The 21751-nt window shown below is 50.2% G+C and overlaps 2 protein-coding genes across 2 annotated transcripts; both read right to left on the bottom strand.

The window, feature by feature from the left end:
- Positions 1–143: 143 nt before the first annotated feature.
- On the bottom strand, positions 144–10660 carry SF3B6 (splicing factor 3b subunit 6). The gene is made up of 4 exons (XM_002710062.6): positions 10509–10660; positions 7976–8094; positions 567–705; positions 144–418 (listed from the first exon to the last, which is right to left on the bottom strand). The coding sequence occupies exons 1-4, from the start codon at positions 10536–10538 to the stop codon at positions 329–331; spliced, it is 378 nt and encodes a 125-aa protein (XP_002710108.1). The 5' UTR covers positions 10539–10660; the 3' UTR covers positions 144–328.
- A 592-nt stretch (positions 10661–11252) lies between these two features.
- Positions 11253–16692, bottom strand: TP53I3 (tumor protein p53 inducible protein 3). Its single transcript, XM_002710069.6, has 6 exons — positions 16574–16692; positions 16138–16279; positions 14989–15256; positions 13840–14052; positions 12746–12942; positions 11253–11794 (listed from the first exon to the last, which is right to left on the bottom strand). Exons 2-6 carry the CDS (start codon positions 16273–16275, stop codon positions 11612–11614), a joined length of 999 nt encoding a protein of 332 aa, XP_002710115.3. The 5' UTR covers positions 16276–16279; positions 16574–16692; the 3' UTR covers positions 11253–11611.
- Between the last annotated feature and the right edge of the window lie 5059 nt (positions 16693–21751).

The raw sequence follows: 21751 nt of genomic DNA, 5'->3' as shown, positions 1-21751 counted from the left end.
TGGGGAAGCCCTGGACTGGACACCAGCGACATCAAGAATTCAAAATGTCCTTAGAACCACCTGCACTTCCTCATATGGCTCAACTGTTGCTTTATTTTTTCCTGATAGCAAACAGGAGGTGAAGCAAAAGAAAATATTACATGTTTTACAAAAACTACAAGTTTATTAATATAATACATTCTAACATATATCAAAGTTTCAAGCAGGTCATTTTAAATTTCAAATAAGAAATCACAATATTGAGTAGTAATTAAAAAGGAAAAAAGGGATGATGGTGACGGTCATATTCACGGATTTTAGTCCAAAATGAAAATGCAGAAAACAACCTTTATTTTGGTGGATCTGTGTTGATGCCGTATTTTTCCTTGAGAAGCTTTAACTGTTCCTCCTTCTTTTTTGTGTCCATCTTCTGAAATGCCTGGAAACGTAGCAAGCACCAAAGTTAACTGTTACCGACCTACAGCTATTGAATTTCACAAATAGTGGTAGCCAGAGAAGAAATCACAGTACAGCACCACGCTACCTCTTAAATAGGTGCACCAAGCAAGAATCGTGGCTGCACTTACCCTGTTGGCATTGTAGTACAAAACCACAAGATATCTGTTACAAACGTTGAACCCTGACAGGTGATCACATGCGTTCTTGGCATCAAAGATGTCTTCATAGACTACATACGCTGTTCCTCTAGTTTCAGGTGTGTTCCCCCTGCAGAGTTAAAGCAAACACAACAAATGCATGTCTGCTTGCCCACTGGTAGGCGGTAAACATGGTCAGATATTCTGGATAAGCTTGTATCTTTTAAAAAAAAGTTTACTTATTTTTATCTCCTTGAAAGACTAAGTGACAGAGAGAGAGGTATTTTACACTTCCTTTTACTTTTTTTTCTTCTTTTTTTAAAGATTCTATTTATTTTATTTGAAAGAGTTACAGAGAGAGAAGAAGCAGAGAAGAGAGGTCTTCCATCCGCTGGTTCACTCCCCAGATGATTGCAAAAGCCAGAGCTGCACCGATCCGAAGCCAGGAGCTTCTTCCAGATCTCCCATGTGGGTGCAGGGGCCCAAGCACTTGGGCCATCCTCCACTGCTTTCCCAGGCCATAGCAAAGCACTGGATTGGAAGTGGAGCAGCCAGGACTGAACCAGCACCCATATGGGATGCCGGCAGTGCAGGCGGCAGCTTTACCCACTACGCCACAGCGCCAGCCCCATACTTCCTTTTACTTTTATAGTGCTTGTATACAAGTGCCAATGTGTACCTGGAAGGGACAAATCTTTTCTCCTATCAATTATTTCATAATACTTTAGAAAGCTAAAAAACAAAGCTAAAAATATAAATTCAATTCTCTTTCTTCCTCTTGTGTCTTCTTAAGAACTAGAGCAGGGATAGGATAGGCTGTGACCCCATTTTAAAGACTCAGGGTGGGTGTTGTGATGGAGTGGTTTAAACTTGGATAGAACCTTGCCTCTGTCTCCAATTCAGCTTCCTGCTAATGTGCCCGGGAGGCAGCAGATGATAGCCCAAGTTCCTGACTTTCTGTCACCCATGTGGGAGACCCAAATGGAGATTCTGGTTCTTGTTGTCAGCCTGGTCCAGCCCTGGCTGTGGAGGGCATTTGGGGAGTGAACCAGTGGGTGGAAGATATCTTTCTTTCTCCCTGTCACTCCGCCTTTCTAATAAATAAAAACTTTAAAAAGTGGGGGTGGGGGTGGGCATCATGGCACAGCAGGTTAAACTGCCACTTGGGGTGCCCACACCCCACACTGGAGTGCTGGTTTCAATCCTGGCTCCTCCACTTCTGAGCCAGCTTCCTGCACCTGGTAAGAAGCACCTGGTAAGAAGCAGATGACGGCCTGAGTACCTGGACTCCTGCTACCATGTGGGAGAGTCGAATGCAATTCCTGGCTCCTCGCTGCAGCGTAGCTCAGCCCTGGCTGCTGGGGCATTTAGGAACTGAACAGGCAGATGCAAGATTTGTCTCTTCTTCTGTCACTCTGCTTTTCAAATAAATAGGGGACTGGCATTATGGAGTAGCAGGCAAAGCTGCTACCTGCGACAGCAGTATCCTATATGGGCACTGGTTTGAGACCAGCTGCTCCACTTCCGATCCAGCTCTCTGCTAATGTGCCTGGGAAAGCAGCAGAAGTTATAAACAAATCTAAAAAAAAAAAAAGACCCCTCATTCCAAGTGCCTCACCCCTAACTATCAACCTCCTACCTTAGAGCCCTATGGTAATTTGAATTTTTAACAGCATCTGTTAGGTTCCTACTATGTGTTAGGCACTGAGCTGATGATATTTTCTTGATTGGTGATAAAAGCTTAGAGTAGGAATAATAAAGCCCAATCATCCGACAGCCTCTCTGAGCTCTAGCCCCTTCACACTGTACTTACTGTCTGCAGTACCTTACATGTGGTTTTCATAATCAAAGAAGGTAACAAATATGGAATGGCTCTGAGGGGCTGGTGTCGTGGTACAGGGACACCTGTGACACCAGCACCCCATACTGGAGGGAGGGTTCTAGTTCTGGCTACTCCTTGGAATCCCAGCTGCTCTGCTTTTGATCCATCACTCTGTTAATTTGCCTGGCAAAGCAATGCAAGATGGCCCAATACCTGGACCCCAGCAGCCATGTGGAAGACCTAGATGGAGTTCCAGGCTCCTGGCTTCAGCCCCCACAATTGCAGGCATTTGGGGAGTGAACCAATGGATGGACACTCGCTCACTCTCTCCATTAATCTCTGTAACTCTACTTTTCAAATACATAAATCTTTTTTTTTTTTTTTTTTTTTAACTTGACAGAGTTAGACAATGAGAGGGAGAGACACAGAGAAAGATCTTCCTTCCGTTGGTTCACTCCCCATATGGCCACCACGGCCGGTGCTGCACCGATCTGAAGCCAGGAGCCAGGTGCTTCCTCCTGGTCTCCCACGCGGGTGCAGGGCCCAAGCACTTGGGCCATCCTCCACTGCCCTCCCAGGCCACAGAAGAGAGCTAGACTGGAACAGGAGCAACCGGGACTAGAACCCAGTGCCCATATGGGATGCCGGCGCCACAGGCAGAGGATTAACCAAGTGAGCCACGGCGCCCTCCCCAAGTACATAAATCTTCTAAAATAGGGAAAAGGCTTTGAAAAATGCAAAGTCCCGAGAGTCTACACGCCTAGCAGAGTGACTCGTCATCCCAGTGTGCGGGCTGCGAGGTGTGTGATAAAGCATGATCACAGTGCTAGAAGAGGAAAGCCGCCGTTGCTCAATCTGTAACACAGACCCAAGTTCCTGCACCTCAATTTTTTATGAATTTATTCAACAATAAGACAGGAAGTAGTAGTGAAAAAGACAAGTACCATCCCTTCCCGCAAAGAGCTTCTAGTCAATAAATAGGAGCTGGTGTTGCCATGCAGCGGGTTAAGCCACTGAGATGCCAGATGGTATTCCATGGAAGAGCGCCCTGCTATTCTGCTTCTAATCCAACTCCCTTGCTTGGTACCTGCGAGGGCAGCCCAAGACGGCCCCAAGACTTGGGCTCCTGCCATCCACATGGAGACCGGGATAGGGCTCCAGGCTCCTGGCTCTGCAATATGGGGAGTGAACCAATGGATGGAAGGGGTCTCTCTTTGTTTTTATTTAAAGATTTATTTATCTATTTATTTGCACAGCAGAGATAGAGAGAAGAGAATCTTCCACCTGCTGGTTCATTCCCCAAATGACTGCAATGGCCGGGGCTGGGCCAGGTTGAAGCCAGGAGCCAGGAGCTTCCTCTGGGTCTGCCATGTGGATGTAGGGGCCCAAGCACTTGGGCAATCTGCTGCTTTCCCAGGTGCATTAACAGGGAGCTGGATAAGAAGTGGAGCAGCTGGAACCTGAACCAGAGCCCATATGGGATGCCAGCACTGCAGGTGGAGGCTTAACCTTCTATGCCATAGCCCGCCCCTGGAAGATCTCTTAATGTCTCTCCCACTCTGTCATTCTGCCTTTCAAATAAAAAGAAAGTTAAAAAAAAAAAAAAGGGCTGAGCTGGGGCCGGTGCTGTGGCATAGCAGGTTAAAGCCCCGGCCTGCAGTGCCAGCATCCCATATGGGCGCTGGTTCTAGTCCCAGTTGCTCCTCTTCCGATCCAGCTCTCTGCTACGGCCTGGGAAAGCAGTGGAGGATGGCCCAAGACTTGGGCCCCTGCACCCACGTGGGAGACCCAGAGGAAGCTCCTGGCTCCTGGCTTTGGATCGGCGCAGCTCCAAATGTTGCAGCCATCTGGGGAGCGAACCAGTGGATGGAAGACCTCTCTCTATCTCTCTGTGTAACTCTTTCAAATAAATAATAAATCTTTAAAAAAAAAAAAGCCCGAGCTTTCTTTCCTTGTGAATGAAATAATGGTGGTAGTAATTAAAAAATATATTGAGTACATAAACATGAAATAATTATAGGCCATGAGAAATAATACAAAGGAAATACAGAGCTGTAACAGAAATTACTGGGAAGAAAGGGAGCTACTTAAGCTAGTGCAGTCAGAACAACTCTCTGAAAAGCTGACAGTGGAACTGCAATCGAAGGCAAGCTGGTGACAGCCATTCCAGATGGCACAAAAGCACTGATGCCCCGGGACATCTGACATCTTCTGAAGAGGCTGCTGCTTTAATATCTGTCCTCTTGGGGCTGGCTCGTGGTGTAGCTGGTTAAGCTGCTGTCCACAGCATCGGCATCCCATATGGATACCGGCTAGAGTCCTGGCTGCTCCACTTCCGATCCAGCTCTGCTATGGCCTGGGAAAGCAACAGGAGATGGCCCCAGCACTTGGGCTCCTGCACCCATGTGGGAGACCCAGAGGAATCTCCTGGCTCCTAGCTTTGGATAGACCCAACTCCAGCTGTTGTAGCCATTTGGGGGAATGAATCAGCAGATGGAAGCACTCTCTCTCCCTTCTCTCTATCTCTCCCCCTAATTCTGCTAAAAAATTTTTTTTTTTTTTTAAGTTGGGGCCGGCACTGTGGTGTAGCGGGTTAAGCCATTGTCTGCAGCGCTGGCATACCATGTGGCCACTGTTTTGGGTCCTGGCTGCTCCACTTCCAATCCAGCTCTCTGCTATGGCTTGGGAAAGCAGCAGAAGATGGTCCAAGTCCTTGGGCCCCTGCACCCAGGTGGGAGACTGGCAAGAAGCTCCTGGATCAGCCCAGCTCTGGCCACTGAGGCCATCTGGGGAGTGAACTTGCGGACAGAAGATTTCTTTCTCTGCCTCTGTGTAACTCTGCCTTTCAAATAAATAAAAATAATAAATCTTAAAAAAAGGTGTGTCCTCTAGTTTGGTTTTCCAAAACATTCTCCCACTTCACTACCTTAAGTACCTCTTGAGTACAGCTAATAAAACTTTATAATGCCTTCATAAATTAACCACAACCATGCTGCCATTTTCCTATACACATTTATTTATCTACACCGGGTGCCAACCACATATCAGGCATGACGACAAGTACTACTGACACAGTGCAGAAAGAACAGATGGCACCCGTCCTAGAGGAGCTCACGGGTGCCAGGAGAGACAGGTGCAGAGGGACCACAGCAAAACCCTATGCTATGGGAGAAGACTTGCTATGGGAGCAGAAAGAAGGGGTGGCTCACGCAGCCTGGGAAGGAAACACTCAGCAAAACACTTCCACAGATCCAAACTAAAACTCCCTTAAGACAAGTAGGTAGGAAGGCTGGATTTCATAGATAACTGAAACTCAGGTCACATATTTCCACATTGGCGTGCCTGGGTTTGAGCGTTGGCTCCACTCCAGATTCCAACTTCCTATTAATGTTTACCCTGGGAGGCAGCAGGTGATAGTTCAAGTAGCTGGGTCCCTCCACCAAGGGGGAAGACCCAGACTGAGTTCTCGGCTCCTGGCTTTGGCCTTGCCCAGCCCTGGCTATTGTAGGCATCTGGGCAGTGAGCCAGTGAATGGGAGATTTCTCTCTCTTGATCCAGCTCTCAAGAGTGTGTGTGTGTGTGTGTGTGTGTGTGTATATATATATATTTATATATTTAAGATGAGAAGGCACCAACCAGATTATCTCACACATGAAGACAGAAAACCAAAAAAGCTAGCCAACTTGTCATAGTTAATAGGGCTTGAAATGGAATCTGTCTCCTGATCCCCAACTCGGGGATCTCCTGTATTCCATTCTTTGTATATCTACCACAGTATCTCTTAAACCTGGAGCCCATGTAGCCTGAAACACATGCCAAGCATTTTAAGTATTCTTCTGTGAAGGGCAAAAACTTTTATCAGACACTCAAAAGGACAGCTGGTCCCTAACACTTCTGTTTTCATCCCTATTTGCATACCAATGACAATTTGCTCTTTTTTTTTTTTTTTTTTTTTTTTTTTGGACAGAGTGAACAGTGAGAGAGAGAGACAGAAAGGTCTTCCGTCTTCCTTTGCCATTGGTTCACCCTCCAATGGCCGCCGCGCTGCGGCCACCGCACCAAGCTGATCCGAAGGCAGGAGCCAGGTGCTTCTCCTGGTCTCCCATGGGGTGCAGGGCCCAAGCACTTGGGCCATCCTCCACTGCACTCCCGGGCCACAGCAGAGAGCTGGCCTGGAAGAGGGGCAACCGGGACAGAATCCAGCGCCCCGACCAGGACTAGAACAGTGTGCCGGCGCTGCAAGGTGGAGGATTAGCCTATTGAGCTGTGGTGCTGGAGGGATGGTAATCATTCAAAAGGAGAATCTTCAAGATCTCCCAGTCCTAAATGCCAGAAAAGAGCTCTCAGTCATAAAAGAAAATTTACTGGATTAACCCACCACTTGTGACATCAGCATCCCATATCGGAGTACTCATTCAAGTCCTGGCTACTCTACTTTCAATCCAGCTTCCTGCTAATGCCCCTGGGAAAGCAGCAGAAGCTGCCCAACTACTTGGGTCCATACCACCCGTATGAGAGTCAGAGATGGAGTTCTTGGCTCATGATTCTGCCTTAGCCCAGCCCTAGCTGTTGTGACCATTTGGGGAGGGAAACTAGCAGACAGAAGATTCTCAGTCTCTCTCTCTCTCATTCTCTTTGTTGCTCTGCCTTTCAAATAAATAAATCTTTAAAAAAAATAAATAAAAGTAAAAATTTTAGAAATCCTTTCAGATAGACTCCTAAGTGACCAGTCTTTTCATGCTGCTTAAGAGTGGCGGAGACAAAGGTGCTGTGTTGCAGAGGTTCAATTCAGCGTCAGAAGGCTGTCACTAACACTGTGGGAGACTAGCAAGGTACTTTTACTCCCCGAGCCTTGGTACCTCCCTTGTAAAATAGACACTATCACTCTCACATAAGCTATTGTTTTGTTGATGCAAATAAAATTACCCATTATGGTAACTGGTATTTAGCAGATACCCAATAAATCATTTAAAGGTATAAACTTCGATCTTTCTATTAAATTAAAACATGAACATTCTTGTAATAGATGTTTTTCACTATATTTTAAAATGTTCAACAAAAAGCCAAAGTTGAAAATAAAATAGCATTAATCTCAGTTACTATTATACCCTTTTACTCAGCTTATTCAGAAATTCTGAAGTTAGTAATAGTGGCAGTGAAGAGGGTATGCATATGAAAACACAGTGTAACACTTGACTTCACAAATGGCAGGTGGCAATAAAGTTAGTTCCTTCCGTCCCCAGCCATTCTCTCCAAAGCATTCATTACTACTTCATATTCTCTATAATTTATCCAACACTATTTTAAAAAATTATCTATTTATTGAGAGGAGAGAAAGAGACACACTATTTAGAGAAGAGCTCCCATCTGCTGGTTCACTCCCCAGATGCCCACATGGCTGAGGCTGGGCCAGGGCTGGCACTGGAAAGCAACCTAGGTCTCCCATGTAAGCAGCAACGACCGAACTATTTGAGTCACTACCACTGCCTACTACACAGGGTGGCCTTGCTGTCAGCTGTCATTCTGAAATTAGAGATCACACAACCATCTTCTTTAAATGACAATTCAAAAGACTCACACTCTGATCTGACGGATAGGTCCATACTTCCCAAATATATCATACATTTCTTCAGCTGTGATTTTGTATGGCAAGTTTCTTATATACAAAATCCGATTTACTTCAGGTGGAAGTCGAATCTAAAATGAGAAATATGTTGTCATTATTATTGGGGCAGAAATGCTACTATTTTTTTTCAAAAAAGCTTCCAATGATACAGAATAATGGAAGTCAAGGATAGCAGGTATAGTCCAGTGTTACTGAGAATGGTATGCTCTTCGGAAAAGCAATGGAGCACTGTTTATCACAGAAAATGTACATTATGAAAAGCTGTGCCTGGATTTCTGTGGGGAGCAATCCGGACTGGACTGAGTTACTGGAGTTAAGACTTATTCTATGCATCTGCTCTCCCACAATATGGCGCTGGGAGAGGAGTAAACAGCTTCTACCCAGCTGCCTCCAGTTCAACCAATAAACTGTAGGACTTGCTCCTGATTGGAGAGCAGCGTACTCGGCGTGTGGGCAGCCGAGTTGGGATTGGCGGAGGAGGACTATAAAGGATGAGAGAGACGGCATGCACCGAGGAACATCTAAGGGAAACATCTAAGGGGAACACCTGTGCAGCCCCCGAGAAAGCCGGCCGGCGGTGTGCCGCTCCCCTGCGGAAGTGGGGAATGTGGCCAGGGGGAACTGCCCTTCCACGGAGGTGGAAGGGATAGTAGCCAACCCGGGAAGAACCAGCAGCAAACCCGGGGAGGGCCGAGCAGACGAAAGAACAGCGCAGGGTCCTGTGTCGTTCCTCCACGAAGAGGGGGAGCGACAGATTTCAACATTTTTTGTACCAAAATAAGCTTATCTTTTCACTCCATTTTCCCACTAACTTTCTGAAGTAGCAGTAGAAACTAACAACAGGATACTACAAAACTCAGGCTTTTGTCAAACTCATTTAAAAGTCCCTGATGCCTCAGACATGTGTAGGAATAACAGAAACCATGTGCTAGACAACAAAACTTCCACTGCTGACCCTTCTCTTGTCTTCTCGGGAACTTGTTGCATCAACAATTTCTTCTCTCATTTGAATTTACAGGCTTTCCCTCACCACTGGCTTCTTCTGTTCCTCACCCGAGCAGCTGCTCATGTCCTGCCAATCCTTAGACAAAATGTGTATTTGGGTCCCTCATTCATTCAACAAATATTACTAAGTGCCTTCATTATGAATACACTAGGCTAGGTATTAGGACTACACAATGAAGAAAAAAGGCAAAGCTTCTGCCTTCCCCAAACTCATCAGCTCTATTTACATCCTACTTTGCTCTCTAATTTTAGCAGAGCATCGGGTAAAAGATACTCACTAGCCCCCAACACTCAAATCTACCCAGTCCAGGTTCCACCACAGCACGCTGCTCAAACTGCTTTCATTTAACCAAGAACCTGCAACTGCAGCGTACAAGTCTCCTCACACTTAACTCCTCTGAGGCTTCCGACACTGACGCCTTGACAACTGTGGCTCCTGGAGAAAACAGATTGACCAATGGCAAGCACTTTATACTCTTATCACTAAACCCAGGGAAGCTCATTCTTCTGTATCTACCCACTCTCCCTCTGTTAGTAACCCACCTGCCAGCTACTCAAACCTTCACTCCGGGGTTTTTCTTTCCATCCATGTCTCCTATTCTACTAGGTCATTTTTATTAGCATGCAAATGTTCCTTACATCACAGATCTTTTTTAAAAAGTCAACTATCATCCAATTTCTCTGTGTACGTGACAATTCATTGCCATTTCCTCAGCTTACACCATCTTTCCGGCCCACTGCAGCCCAGTTTTCATGCACAGAAATGATTCCTATCATCAAGGCCACCGAAGTCTCCATTTCGACACATCCCCACGCTTGACTGCCTGTCTTCATTCTGTACCTATAACGCCTTATGGCTGACTGCTGTTTCCTTAACACTCCACTCTGTTAACACAGGACTGTAAGCAGAAAAACTTGAACTCACTGTTGTATCCTCAATACCTAGACTAGTGTTTGGCACATAGAGGCGATCTGTGCTCAAAACATATTGTTGAACGAATACGTTCAACCCTTCAAGTCCCAAGTTTTCACCCTGTGAATATTTCAACAATGTAATCCTTATTTCAAAGTTACTGTAAGTGGCATATTTACTGCTCGATTTAAGTGTCCTATATGTAGGCTGATGGGAACATAAGGAGTTAACGAAAGATCTCAAAAGTCCCCTGATCTGAGAATTCCAGGCTCCAGCTGCTGGTGAATCGTTGTTTATTGAGGACTCGTCTCTGCCGCCGACTTTCGGGCACAGCAGATCCTAAAGCCAGATCTTATGCGCACATCAAGCCAGAGAGGCTGCAGGGCTAACACTGACACTGGGAGACCGCAGCGGCTCCCCACAGGCGGAACAGGACGAGAGACGATTGGGAATTTCGGGCTTCCAGGTCGCGGCGACCGAAGACCCGCAAGAACGCTCGGAACCACGCCGCTTAGAAGTGAGCCCGCGAAGTCTTCTCCCTCTCCCGCAGAAGGGCCCACTACTCACGTTCGCCCTCTTGGCCGCTTGCATCGCCATCTTGGCGGGCGGATGAGGTTACCGTAGCAGACACCGAAATTCAACCAGGCGCCTCGGGGGCTAGCTCGGCTGGGAGCTCAACACGGCGTCAAACCCCACACAACAAGCAACACCCAGGTCCTGCCGGAAGCTGTATGTCACTGCCGGAATATGGCCGCCTTACGCCGAGACGTGCTGACGTACAACCCCGTCTGAAAACACTCCCGCAGCAATCCGTTGCGAGGCCGGAAGGCGGAAAGGCGGGCGCCCAAGACGCTTCCGGGTTCTGTACCGGAAAGGGCGGGACACTGGCCCATAAGTTCCGGTAGGGCGGCCGAGAGCAGAGGAGGCGGGGTAAGAGGGGGTGGAGCTAGCCCAGGTGAGTAGCGGCAGAGGGCGGGGCCTGGCCCGAGACGCCAGGCGCCCGAGCGCGCGGCTTGTACGCGGCGCCGGCGTGAGCATGGGCCTCCAGCAGTCCGCAAGGCGGAGCCTACAAGGTTCTGGCGGCTTGTGTCGCGGCCCGAGCCTCCCTGGAGGGTCCTGGAGTGGCCCCTCGTGGAGAGAATCCCCTAAGTCAGACTTCTCCCGAGACGGTGCCCGTCCTGACTCCCACCTCGGCCCCGCCTCTGCGATCCCAGCCGCCCCGTGACCACGCTGCTAAGTCCATTACTTTTATTTCCTTAGACCGGCTTTATATGGGTCACTTGACAAGGCGAACATGGGGTGGATTCAGTCTTTTTTTTTTTTTTAAATTTTTTTATTTGACAGACAGTGAGAGAGAGAAAAAGATCTTCCTTCCGTTGGTTCACCCCCCAAATGGCCGCTAAGGTCGGAGCTGCGCTGATCCGAAGGCAGGAGCCAGGTGCTCCTCCTGGTCTCCCATGGGGTGCAGGGCCCAAGCACTTGGGCCATCCTCCACTGCACTCCAGGGCCACAGCAGAGCTGGACTGGAAGAGGAGCAACCGGGACTAGAAGCCGGTGCCTATATGGGATGCCGGCGCTGCAGGCGGAGGATTAACCCGGGTTCAGTCTCGACTGTAAACCGAATTTTCTCAAAGTTTGCTCTGGGAAGGCCTGAGGTGGCCGCGTCCTGCTCAGTGAGGCAGCTCCAGGACGATTTTGCCCACGTTCTTGTTAGCTTCCATGTACTTATGGGCCTCCTGGATTTCAGTCACGGGGTAGACTCTGTCCAGAACCGGCAGTAGACGCTGGGGGCCCTCCGTGGAGAAGTGGGGCAGAGCTTGCTCCGTGAAAGCTCTCACCAGCATCTGCTTGTACTAAGAAAAGGAAAAAGGAGGCCATCAGCCTGGAGAGAGGCCCTATCCTGCCGCTACCCACCCCGCTTAGCTCTTCTGCAACTACACGTCTGAAAAAGCACACAGGGCCAGGATCCTTAACCCCCTCACTTCCCAAGAAGTAGGGGCACGCCCCTAAATGTGTAGTCTCCATTCTGTGCCAGGTAAAAACTAAAGCCTGGAGGAAAACTCGGGTGCCCATGAAGATGCTTTGGTTAGCAACTGACGGCATGTATTCTGTCTATCCCCCACAATTCTATTGCCTAGAGACACTGGAGCTGTCTTTGTATGTATGCTAGTATGTATGTATGCTTAGTTTGTATGTAGTCAGTAAGTATGCTGTATGATGTATACAACTGATCTAACATTTCTCAGAAGGCAGCCCCCTCCTTAGGCGATGCTTGACTGTGTTAATGATACTGATAGCCTCAGGATTGTTGTTAAATAAAGGTGTCTTGCAAGAGACAGCCCAACGTAGGCTCAGTGCAAAAAGAATGCTTAAGGTCCGTGATCCACCAGCAGGTGTGAAGCCCGAAGGGGGGAAACATTCCCCAAGCTGGTGCCCGCTAGGCTGCCACACAGAGGTTCCAGAAACATGTGAGCTGTTGAAGGTAGAGGCTTACTTCCTTAGCTATGAGGCTTTCTCAGCACACAGAGAAAATGTCTGCCTTTGAAAACAAAATCTTAAGAGTTATCAGAAGACTTCCTAATATGGCCAATGCTTTCTTCCTTCTGCTAGGAAGTTTAGAGGATACGAGTGTACGAGGTACTTGCAAGACACCGGGGCATCTGTCAGCGATTGTCCTCTGAAATCAGATCGCCTGTTTACCCACAAGGTGGCGGATTTCTTCAGAGGCTCCCTTCCAGGTTCACATAAATGCAGCAGGTTCTGGGTAACAGTGACATCATGACTTCTTTTCCTGCATCACTCACCTTTTTGTTCCTGGACCTCAGCAAACTAGCAATCAGACTTCCTCGTTTAGAAAGTAGCTTTGAAAACAGCGGCCCGTTGATGTTGGCTCCTCCCATCAGGCCATAGAGAATCCAGCGCCCATCAACAGCCAGGCAGTGGACATTCTTCTCCCAGTAGGGGCTGCCTATGCAGTCTAGAATAAGGTTTACTCCAGCACCTTCCAGAGGAAAGATTTTTGGTGCAAAAATAAGATTCCATAGTCTATTTGCAGATACAATAAATACAGGTGCAATGAGCAAATCTATGGGTCGGAACTAGAAACTTGGCTCATAGAAGCATGCGGGCCACAGAGCTCAGATCGTGAACCCTAATGATGTGACGTGTGGTGCAGTTCATCTTTTAAGATCCCTCACCACGCAAGAGGGACATGGGGCAGCATCGTGTCCTGGCCTCGCCTCCTGACCCTACCCAAGGATAGTCTCACTGGTCCCCAGGCATGAGTGAGAACAGAACAGAGGAGCTCCACTCCAGGCCATGGGGCAGGTTGGTTATTCACATGAAAGGCAAGAAGTGTCTACACTGGCCAGTGCTTTACCATGAGCACCATGAGCACTACCATGAGTCACAGGCTTGTGAATTTTGGTTTTGTCTTTCTCTCTCCTTTTTTTTCCTCATGAATAATGGAAAGGGTTGAGCTGAAAAGAGCCCAGATTTGGCTTGGGAATACAGACGCATGCACTCCTACTGACCCATTTAGGGAGGTACCACCCCACCCCTCCTAAGGGCCAGCTTCAATCTTGTCTCTGCCCCAAGCTTCCCGTAACTCGTTGCCAGGTGGCTGACTGGGAGATGGAGGGCCCACATCATTCGAAGCCAACTGTGCATGATTATCCAGTTGCTGAAGCATGTATGTTTCCATCACTTGCAGGCATGCACATGGTAACTATCTTGGACTTGAATGTTGACTGTGTCTCAGGGTCAAACAGCAGGGGCAGCTGTTGTACATTTAGCAAGGCAAGACTGAGCCAGGGCACTAGTGATCAGGGCGCGTGCGCAGGGGGCGGGGAGGATACCATTTACTCATCTCTTCAATTCCTGCTGCGCTGTGGTTTACCTTGGGTGAATTTCAGGGCTGCTTCAGAAAAATCCTCCTCTTTGTAATTGAAGCCGGCAGCTGCTCCAAGCTTTTCTGCCATCTGAAGCTTTTGTTGGGAGCCAGCTGTGACCAGAGGGATGGCTCCCGCCATCCAGGCAAGTTGGATGGCAGCTGTGCCCACACCACTCGATCCTGCATGGATCAGCACGGTGTCTCCAGCCTGAACGTTCCCTGTGACGGAAAGTACAGGAGCTGTTCTCTTCATTTTCCATACGCTACACAGTCCCACACAGCTACATTCTGCCCAGATCACCTGGCCCTTGGGCCAAATGCCCATTGCCTGCTTTCTTCGACAGTTCTTTGTTGTCTTATTACCTCTGGAGAACATGGATGACAGCCCTTCGAAATACGGTTATTAGCAGCCACACCCATGATCTGGGAAGTAACACCACAATGCACATCTCTGACCTACACCCGAGTAAGTAGGAATAACCCACTGTCACTAGCTGAAGCCAGCCCTTCTTCAGTCTGAAGCAGCTCCCACTGACCCAGGCACCACACAGGCATCAGGCCCCACTCCCTAAAATGGGTCTTTCATTGTGTTACTTCTTCAGAACGCAAAGTGGTTTTCCATTGGCTTTGCATGGAGCTCAGATGGCCTGGCCTTCCAGGCTGCCACAGCCTGACCCTAGCCTCTTTCACAGGTGCCAACAGCCATCCTGAGTGGGACAGCGGCTCGCACCCCGGTGCTCTTGGCATCTTTCTACATACACCGAGCTCTCTAAAGGCAGTAGCCAGGCCTTCCTCAGCTCCCTCCTGTAAGCCCCCAGCGGGCCTCGGAGGAATCGCGGAGGAATGAGCGAGTTGACTGGCCGCTTCCATTGTTCCGGAGCATCCCTGGAGAGAAGCTCAACAGGATTCTGAGAAGCTAAGACTGCTGATGGGCCTACAGTATAAGATGTACATGGGCCTTCTATCTGCTAAACTGCAATTCTAAGCCTCAATATCAAATCATTCTAACGCGGCTTGAGGACCTGACGCTACTGGTGGTGCAGCAGGGCAGGTGCTAGGGGCCGTGGGCCTGGAGGACTGCTGGGGTGTGAGGTGGCTGATTCACGGAGGGCTTGAGCCACACTGTGCGGGGTGAGCGTGGGGGAACCTCCTCACCCACGAGGTGTAACAGCTGGAAGGCGGTGAGCCAGGCCTCAGGAATGGCTGCAGCCTGCAGCAAGGTCAGTCCTTCTGGGATGGGCATGAGGAGCTCTTCCGGGACAGTGACATACTGAGCCTGGCCCCCACCAGACAGCAGAGCCATAGCCGAGTCGCCGATCTTCCAATTCCCCCGGCAGCCAGGCCCCAGCTCTGCCACATGTCCAGATGCCTCGAGTCCCAAAATGCTGCTGGCTCCTGGGGGTGGGGGATAGCCACCTTGCCTCTGCAGAGAAAGGGATGCATATGGTCAGAAATCTGTCACCATCCCCGGCTCCTCTTCCCAAGTCCCCTCTTTTGCTCACACAGCAAATTCAGGGTGAAGTCAGGTTTTGTAAGTCAGGAAAAGGGAGAGAGAACTCCCATGTGCTGGTTCACTCCTCAAATGCTGGGTCAGGCTGCAGCCTGGGCTGGGCACTCCATCCAGGACTCCCACATGGGCGGCAGGGACTCCACCCCATGGATCATTACTCTTGACTCCCGGGGTCTGCATCGGCAGGAAGCTGGAGTCAGGAGCTGAAGTGAGAGCTGACCCCGGGTACTCCGACGTGGGATGTGGACGTCCTAACTAACTTGGCCAAGCACCCACCCCTGATGCACACTGCTGAATGATCCCCAACCAGTGCAACAGACAGAAGGGAGTTCTTCAGGGTACGGCCCCTGCCAGCCCGAGACCCCCAGAGTGCAAAGAGCAAACTGTGGAGCCCTGAAGAGACAACTTGTATTACAGCTCCTCAGATCGCTCCCGTGCGCGGAGGCCTTGGGCTCACTGCTTCCCCACTCTGACTCCACGTCCTCCATCCCTAGATGCAAACGATGAACTTCGGGGTTGTCTGTGGAGTCACCCCGCAAATGCCTCACACACACCCTTCCCCTTCCCTGGAGTCCTGAGTAGGCTAACCCAGGGTTTCCGCTGTGCAAATGCTCCCTGATTTTGTTTTGTGCAAGGGGGGGGGGGGCAACCGGCTTCAGGCATCCTCGTGACGGGTGTGGCCGGGAGCGTCCCAGGCCATCTTCCTCGGTGCGGTCAGGTCAGGTTGTGGAAGCAAACTCCGGCTGAGGTCCCGGAGTCCCACCGTGCTAAGGATTCCGCGGACCCCCGGGCACCTGGAGAATGTCGGCCCGGTTCAGGGCGCTGGCCGCCACCTTCAGCAGGACTTCCCCGTCGCCCGGGCTCGGCTTGTCCACTTCCTTCAGGTAGAGGTTTTCTGCGCCACCAGGCTGATCAAAGTGCACGGCCAACATGTCGCTGAGGAACAGAGGGAGTGAGCGGGCGCCCCCTGCAGGCCGGCCCCCGACCCCCGACCCCCGACCCCCGACCCCGACTCCCGCGCGGGTCTGGTGCCGCTCCCGCTCCCGCCGCCCGGCGGGCCTCCGAGGTCCCCGTCGCCGAGAGACCGGGCCCGCGGCGGACGCTGGTCCGGGCGCCGTGAAGGGGGTGGCGGCGAAGCGCCGAGGAGCGAGTGGCGAGCTCCCCTCCGTCTGAGTTGGGAAGCCCGGCCCAGCCCGACCCGGCCACCGGGGAGCGGGGAGGGTCACTCACCCGCGCCTGGCCCGGGGCCCCTCCGCGGCTGCAGGCGGTGCGGCGAGAACCGGAGCCCGGGGCTGCCCCGACCGCGGCCCGCGCCCGCGTGCACGCTCGGACTCCCGCCGCCGAGGGGTGGGGCTGGGCGAGCCAATCCCCAGCCCTCGCTGGCGTCCTTGCCCCCTTCCGCGTTTGAAGTGCAAGGCGCGGGCAGGCGTGTGGAGAGCGCTCCTCCCAGCTCCCGGCTCCAGCTTCCTGCTGAGGAGCGCCGGGGAGGCGCCCGCAGGCGATGGCGCCTGTGGTTTCCAGAGTAAATGGACAAGATTGTAGGGTTAGTGCAACACCTCAGTGCGTCTCTCAGAGTATGAGTGATTAATAACCCCACTCTCCCCTAGTCCGAGTGACTGGGCACTCTCTCAGGTTCTGTCTGTAGAGGTGCCCATCCGTTCTTACAGATGTCCCTTCCCTAATAAACCTTGCTATTTTACTTTCTACTATTCTGTCTCACGCCTGAATTCTTTCTTGCGCGAAGACAAGAACCCTGCCATTCTCCAGTAACAGTCTGTCTAGCTTCGAAACACATTCACCAGGGCTGGTGTTTGCTGCCTACAATGCCAGCATCCCGTATAGACGCTGGTTCATTTCCCAGCTGTTCCACTTCTGATCCAGCTCCCTGCCAATGTGCCTGGGAGAGCAGCAGAAAATGGCTCAAGTGCTTTAGCCCCTGCACCCATGTGGGAGACCCCGAAGAAGCTCCTGGCTGCTGGCTTTGGATTGGCCCAGCCCTGATACTTGAGGCATTTGAGGAGTGGACCAGTGCATGGAAGATCTCTCTCTGTCTCTCCCTCTCTCTCTCTCTGTAACTCTTTCAAACAAAATAAATAAATGTTTTTTTTTAAAGAAAAGACACATATATAAAAATCAATAGCTTTATTATACTTCAGCTGAGTATCTAGAAATAGAAGTGGGGGATGGCCTTGTGGCGTAAGGGTTAAGCCACTGCCTGCAGTGCCGGCGTCCAATATGGGCACTGGTACAAGTCCTGGCTGCTCCACTTCCAATCCAGCTCCCTGCTGAGGCATCTGGGAAAGCAGTGAAAGACGGCCCAAGTACTTGGGCCCCTGCACCCACATGGGGAGCCTGGGAGAGGCTCCTGGCTCCTGGCTTTGGATTGGCCCAGCTCTGGCCATTGCAGTCATTTGGAGAACTGAGCCAGTGGATGGAAGCTCTCTCTCTCTCTCTCACTGTCCTTCTTTCTTTCTCTTTCTCTCTCTGTAACTCTGCCTTTCAAATAAATAAATCTTTTAAAAAAAAGGGAAGAAATCCAGGCCAACTCTCTGCTGTGGCCAGGGAGTGCAGTGGAGGATGGCCCAAGTGCTTGGGTCCTGCACCCCATGGGAGACCAGGAGAAGCACCTGGCTCCTGCCATTGGATCAGCGCGGTGCGCCGGCCACAGCGCGCCGGCCGCGGCGGCCATTGGAGGGTGAACAAATGGCAAAGGAGGACCTTTCTCTCTGTCTCTCTCTCACTGTCCACTCTGCCTGTAAAAAAAAAAAAAAAAAAAAGGAAGAAGGAAAAAACCCCTTTTCCATAGCAGCATGAATTGTAAAAGGCTTAGAAACAGGCTTAGCAAGGAAGGTACAGGAATCATATAATGAAGACTTTAAAACTATACTGGAGAACAGAAGCAAGATATCAACAAATGAAATAATACCATGTTTTCAAATGAGAACACAGTACATTAAAATGTCACTTCTAATAAATTAGTTTATAAATTCATAAACACAAATTTAGTTATCATGCCAACAGGGTATTTTTATAATTAGATAAAATGATATTATAGTTTATGTGGGAGAATAAATCCCCCCAAGTAACCAAGACATATATGAAAAAGAATAATAAGGAAGACTTTATATTATCAGATGTCAGAAAATGCCATAAATAATAATGATAATAATAACAGCAGTGGAGTACTTATTTCTGAGGATAGGATATTCTTCTGTGGAAACAAAAAACCACCGGTATTATTCCAGTGTCTGTACAGAGATGTTTATTGCAGAATTTTTTTTTTAACATTTATTTTTATTTATTTGAAAGAGTTACAGAGAGAGGTAGAGACAGAGAGAGAGGTCTTCCTCCCCAAATGGCTGCAACGGCCAGGACTGAGCCGATTGGATCCAAATTCAGGGGCCAGGAGCTTCTTCTGGGTCTCCCACATGCGTGCAGGGGCCCAAGGACTTGGGCCATCTTCTACTGCTTTCCCAGGCCAGAGCAGAGAGCTGGATCAGAAGAGGAGCAGCTGGGATTAGAATCAGTGCCCATGTGGGATGCTGGCACTTCAGGCCAGGGCTTTAACCCACTGGGCCACAGCGCTGGATCCTGCAGCAATGGTCTTAGCAGCACCCCTCACTAGAGGAATGGTTGCACAAATGATGAATCCTATGCATCATTTAAATAATGCACCAGAGCTGAAGCAGTGACATAGCGGGATTTCTGTGAAGCAGTTTTTTAATGAAAGCAACATTTTGGTAAAACAATGATAAAGCATCACTATACACATATGTGTGAACACACACACAATCCACACATATACACGTATGAACACTTTATGTTTGTTAATAAGCAGGATATAGAGGAGGTCCACTTGGCCTTGACTTCCAGGGCAAAATCAAACCATGCCTGATTGGCCCCAGTCCTCGCCCTGGCCCCAGGAGGTCAGACCAACCACGCAGGAGGGAAGGTCATCACCTAAGCTGCATCCCCCAGGGCCCTGGAATCCCTGGCGGTCAGGAGACCTCCCCTCCTCCGGTCTCTGAAAGCCTGCGACCCCCTCTGAATCCAGGACCTGGCAGAGGGGAGGGGTAAGTTAGAATTCAATGGCAAAGCGGATGGAGGGAGGGAGGTGTCAGAACAGTCTTTACATTCTGCTGCAGAGGAAGGAAAGCAATGTCAGGGCCGAGTAAGAGTCAGGAATCCCAGAAACCAAGGCAGGAGGGGATCCGGTGATCAAGAGGGGATCCGGTGATCAATCAGTGCAGGGGAGTGCCCAGCGTCTGTTCAGCTCTGCTGCTGTCCGTCACCTCCCTTCTTGTGCCTGGACTTCAGAGATGGGCTGCAGACTTCCTCACCTACACAGTGGCTTGGAAAGCAATCGTCCATTGACTTCTGCTCCCCCAGGAGCCATGCAGAGCCCATGAGCCTTCTACACTCAGACTGCTTAGATCTCCCAGTGCAGTCCAGGATCATCATGGGATGGACGTAAGGAGCTCTCTGGAACAGTGACATGTTGTGACACTGGTCCCCACCAGGCAGCAGAGCCATGGCTGAGTCTGATTTTCAGCAGCGCGGCTGCCACGTGTCCAGATGCCTGGTGTCCCCAGATGCTGCCGGTTCCCGGGTGTAAGGCACACTGACCTTGTCGCTGAAGAATCCGATGCATAGATAAGTGGGTCTGAGGCCAAAGGCAGTCCTCCTTGTTGCAGGAGGCAGAAGGGAGTTGCTGGCTTAGAGCCTACGATGGTTTTCTAGGACGGGGGTACATCCAGATAATATCCAAGTCACCATCGTTCTAAAAACAGATACCCCATGGACCTGTACAGAGACGGTCACTTAAAGCAGTCACTTGGGGCTGCCACTGTGGCACAGAGGGCCAAGCTGCCATCTGCAACTCCAGCACCCCTTATCAGAGCACTGGTTTGAGTCCTGGCTGCTCCACTTCCAATCCAGCTCCAGGCTAATGTGCCTGGGAAAGCAGTGGAGGATGGCCCAAGTGCCTGGGCTCCTGTATCCCATGTGAGAGACCGGTATGGAGTTCCTGGCACCTGGCTTCCCAGCTCCAGCCATTGCGGCCATTAGGGGAGTGAACCAGCGGATAGAAGATCTCTCTCTCATCTTTCTCTGTATCTCTTTCTGCGTCTCTCCTTTCCTCGGTCACTCTGCCTTTCAAATAATTTTTTTTTTTAAAGCAGTCACTCCAGCGACAGCCACCTAGACAGCCTCCCCAGCTACTCTCGCAGTGGTGGTCAGCGTGTGGAGTCAGCTTGCTGAGGTCTGAAACCCTGAGAGGTGGGGCTGGAGAGGCAGCTTCCTCAGCCCTGCTTCTTCTGCTCTGAACTTGGCTTCCACAAGTAGGTGGGCCATGGCAGGGGGTAGGGGGGTGGGAGGAGATGGCGGTGGTCTTTTCTCACTTGAAACTGGATGGGGCTGGTGCTATGGTGGGTAAAGCTGCATCTCATATGGGCACCAGTTGGGGTCCCGGCTGCTCCACTTCCTGATCCAGCTCTCTGCTATGGCCTGGGAAAGCAGTAGAGGATGACCCAAATGCTTGGGCCCCTGCACCCATGTGGGAGACCTGGAAAAAGCTCCTGGCTCCTGGCTCACTTTGTCCAGTGAGCTCCCAGCCTCAACAGAGGGTGCTGAGAAGTTCTGCTGAGTCACCTTGAGACAGCAGCTTCTCTGGGTCCAAGTCCAGCAGCTCAGTGGTGACTCACGGTCTGGAACAGTGTGGGCATTGACCCTTGGTCCTGAAGAGCTGGAACTGGAGCAGGGGACCATGGTGGCTTCCGTGCCTGCAGGATTTTCTCTGGGGTCTTCTCCCTCCCTCCACGGGCAAACCCGAGACTGGAGGTTCAAAGCCCAGCAGTGGGGACCTTGAGGACTCTTTGTCTACTCCTGTCTCTCAGGGCCACCTCTCTGGTGACCTGCCTCTACTGTCTTTCTGGACTGCAACCACAGTGGCTCAGGACTCAGGGCGATTCTTCCTCTTTAAGGTGGTGGTCCCCCAAAGAAGTTCCTGGCTTCGTATCAGTGCAGCTCTGGCTGTTGCGGCCAATTGGGGAGTGAACCAGCGGACGGAAGACCTCTCTCTCTCTCTCTCTCTTTCTCTACCTCTCCTTCTCTCTCTGTGTGACTCTTTCAAATAAAATAAATAAGTCTGCAAAAAAAAAAAATTTAAAGAAATATCAAAAAGATGGTTGTCTTACATTTTTAAATTCTTAAATAGACAATGTTTTTAAAAACTATGTGTTCTCTCACATTTTTAAGCTGATATTGTAAAATGTCATCTCTCTCTTTTTTTTAATTTATTTGAAAGTCAGAGTTACACAGAGAGAGAGGAGAGACAGAGAGAGAGAGAGAGAGAGAGAGAGAGAGGAAGAGAGAGAGAGAGGTCTTCCATGTGCTGCTTCACTCCCCAAT

Source organism: Oryctolagus cuniculus, chromosome 2, assembly GCF_051225735.1.
Source record: "Oryctolagus cuniculus isolate XC-2025 breed Fujian yellow rabbit chromosome 2, ASM5122573v1, whole genome shotgun sequence".
NCBI classification, from domain to species: Eukaryota; Metazoa; Chordata; class Mammalia; order Lagomorpha; family Leporidae; genus Oryctolagus; species Oryctolagus cuniculus.
This window is presented reverse-complemented; position numbering and strand designations above follow the sequence as displayed.

Bases quoted from the DNA above. Each gene is read 5' to 3' on its own strand.
- TP53I3 (XM_002710069.6), bottom strand. From the start codon at position 16,275: ATGTTGGCCGTGCACTTTGATCAGCCTGGTGGCGCAGAAAACCTCTAC. The intron at 12,943-13,839 runs GTAAACCACAGC...TTCCTCTGGAAG, and splicing joins AGCCCTGAAATTCACCCAAG to GTGCTGGAGTAAACCTTATT. The intron at 11,795-12,745 runs GTGAGTGATGCA...TCCTTTTCTTAG, and splicing joins TGAGGTCCAGGAACAAAAAG to TACAAGCAGATGCTGGTGAG.
- SF3B6 (XM_002710062.6), bottom strand. From the start codon at position 10,538: ATGGCGATGCAAGCGGCCAAGAGGGCGAAC. The intron at 8,095-10,508 runs GTGAGTAGTGGG...TTCTCATTTTAG, and splicing joins AAGCGGCCAAGAGGGCGAAC to ATTCGACTTCCACCTGAAGT. The intron at 706-7,975 runs GTGAGTCTTTTG...TTAACTCTGCAG, and splicing joins CCTATCCGTCAGATCAGAGT to GGGGAACACACCTGAAACTA.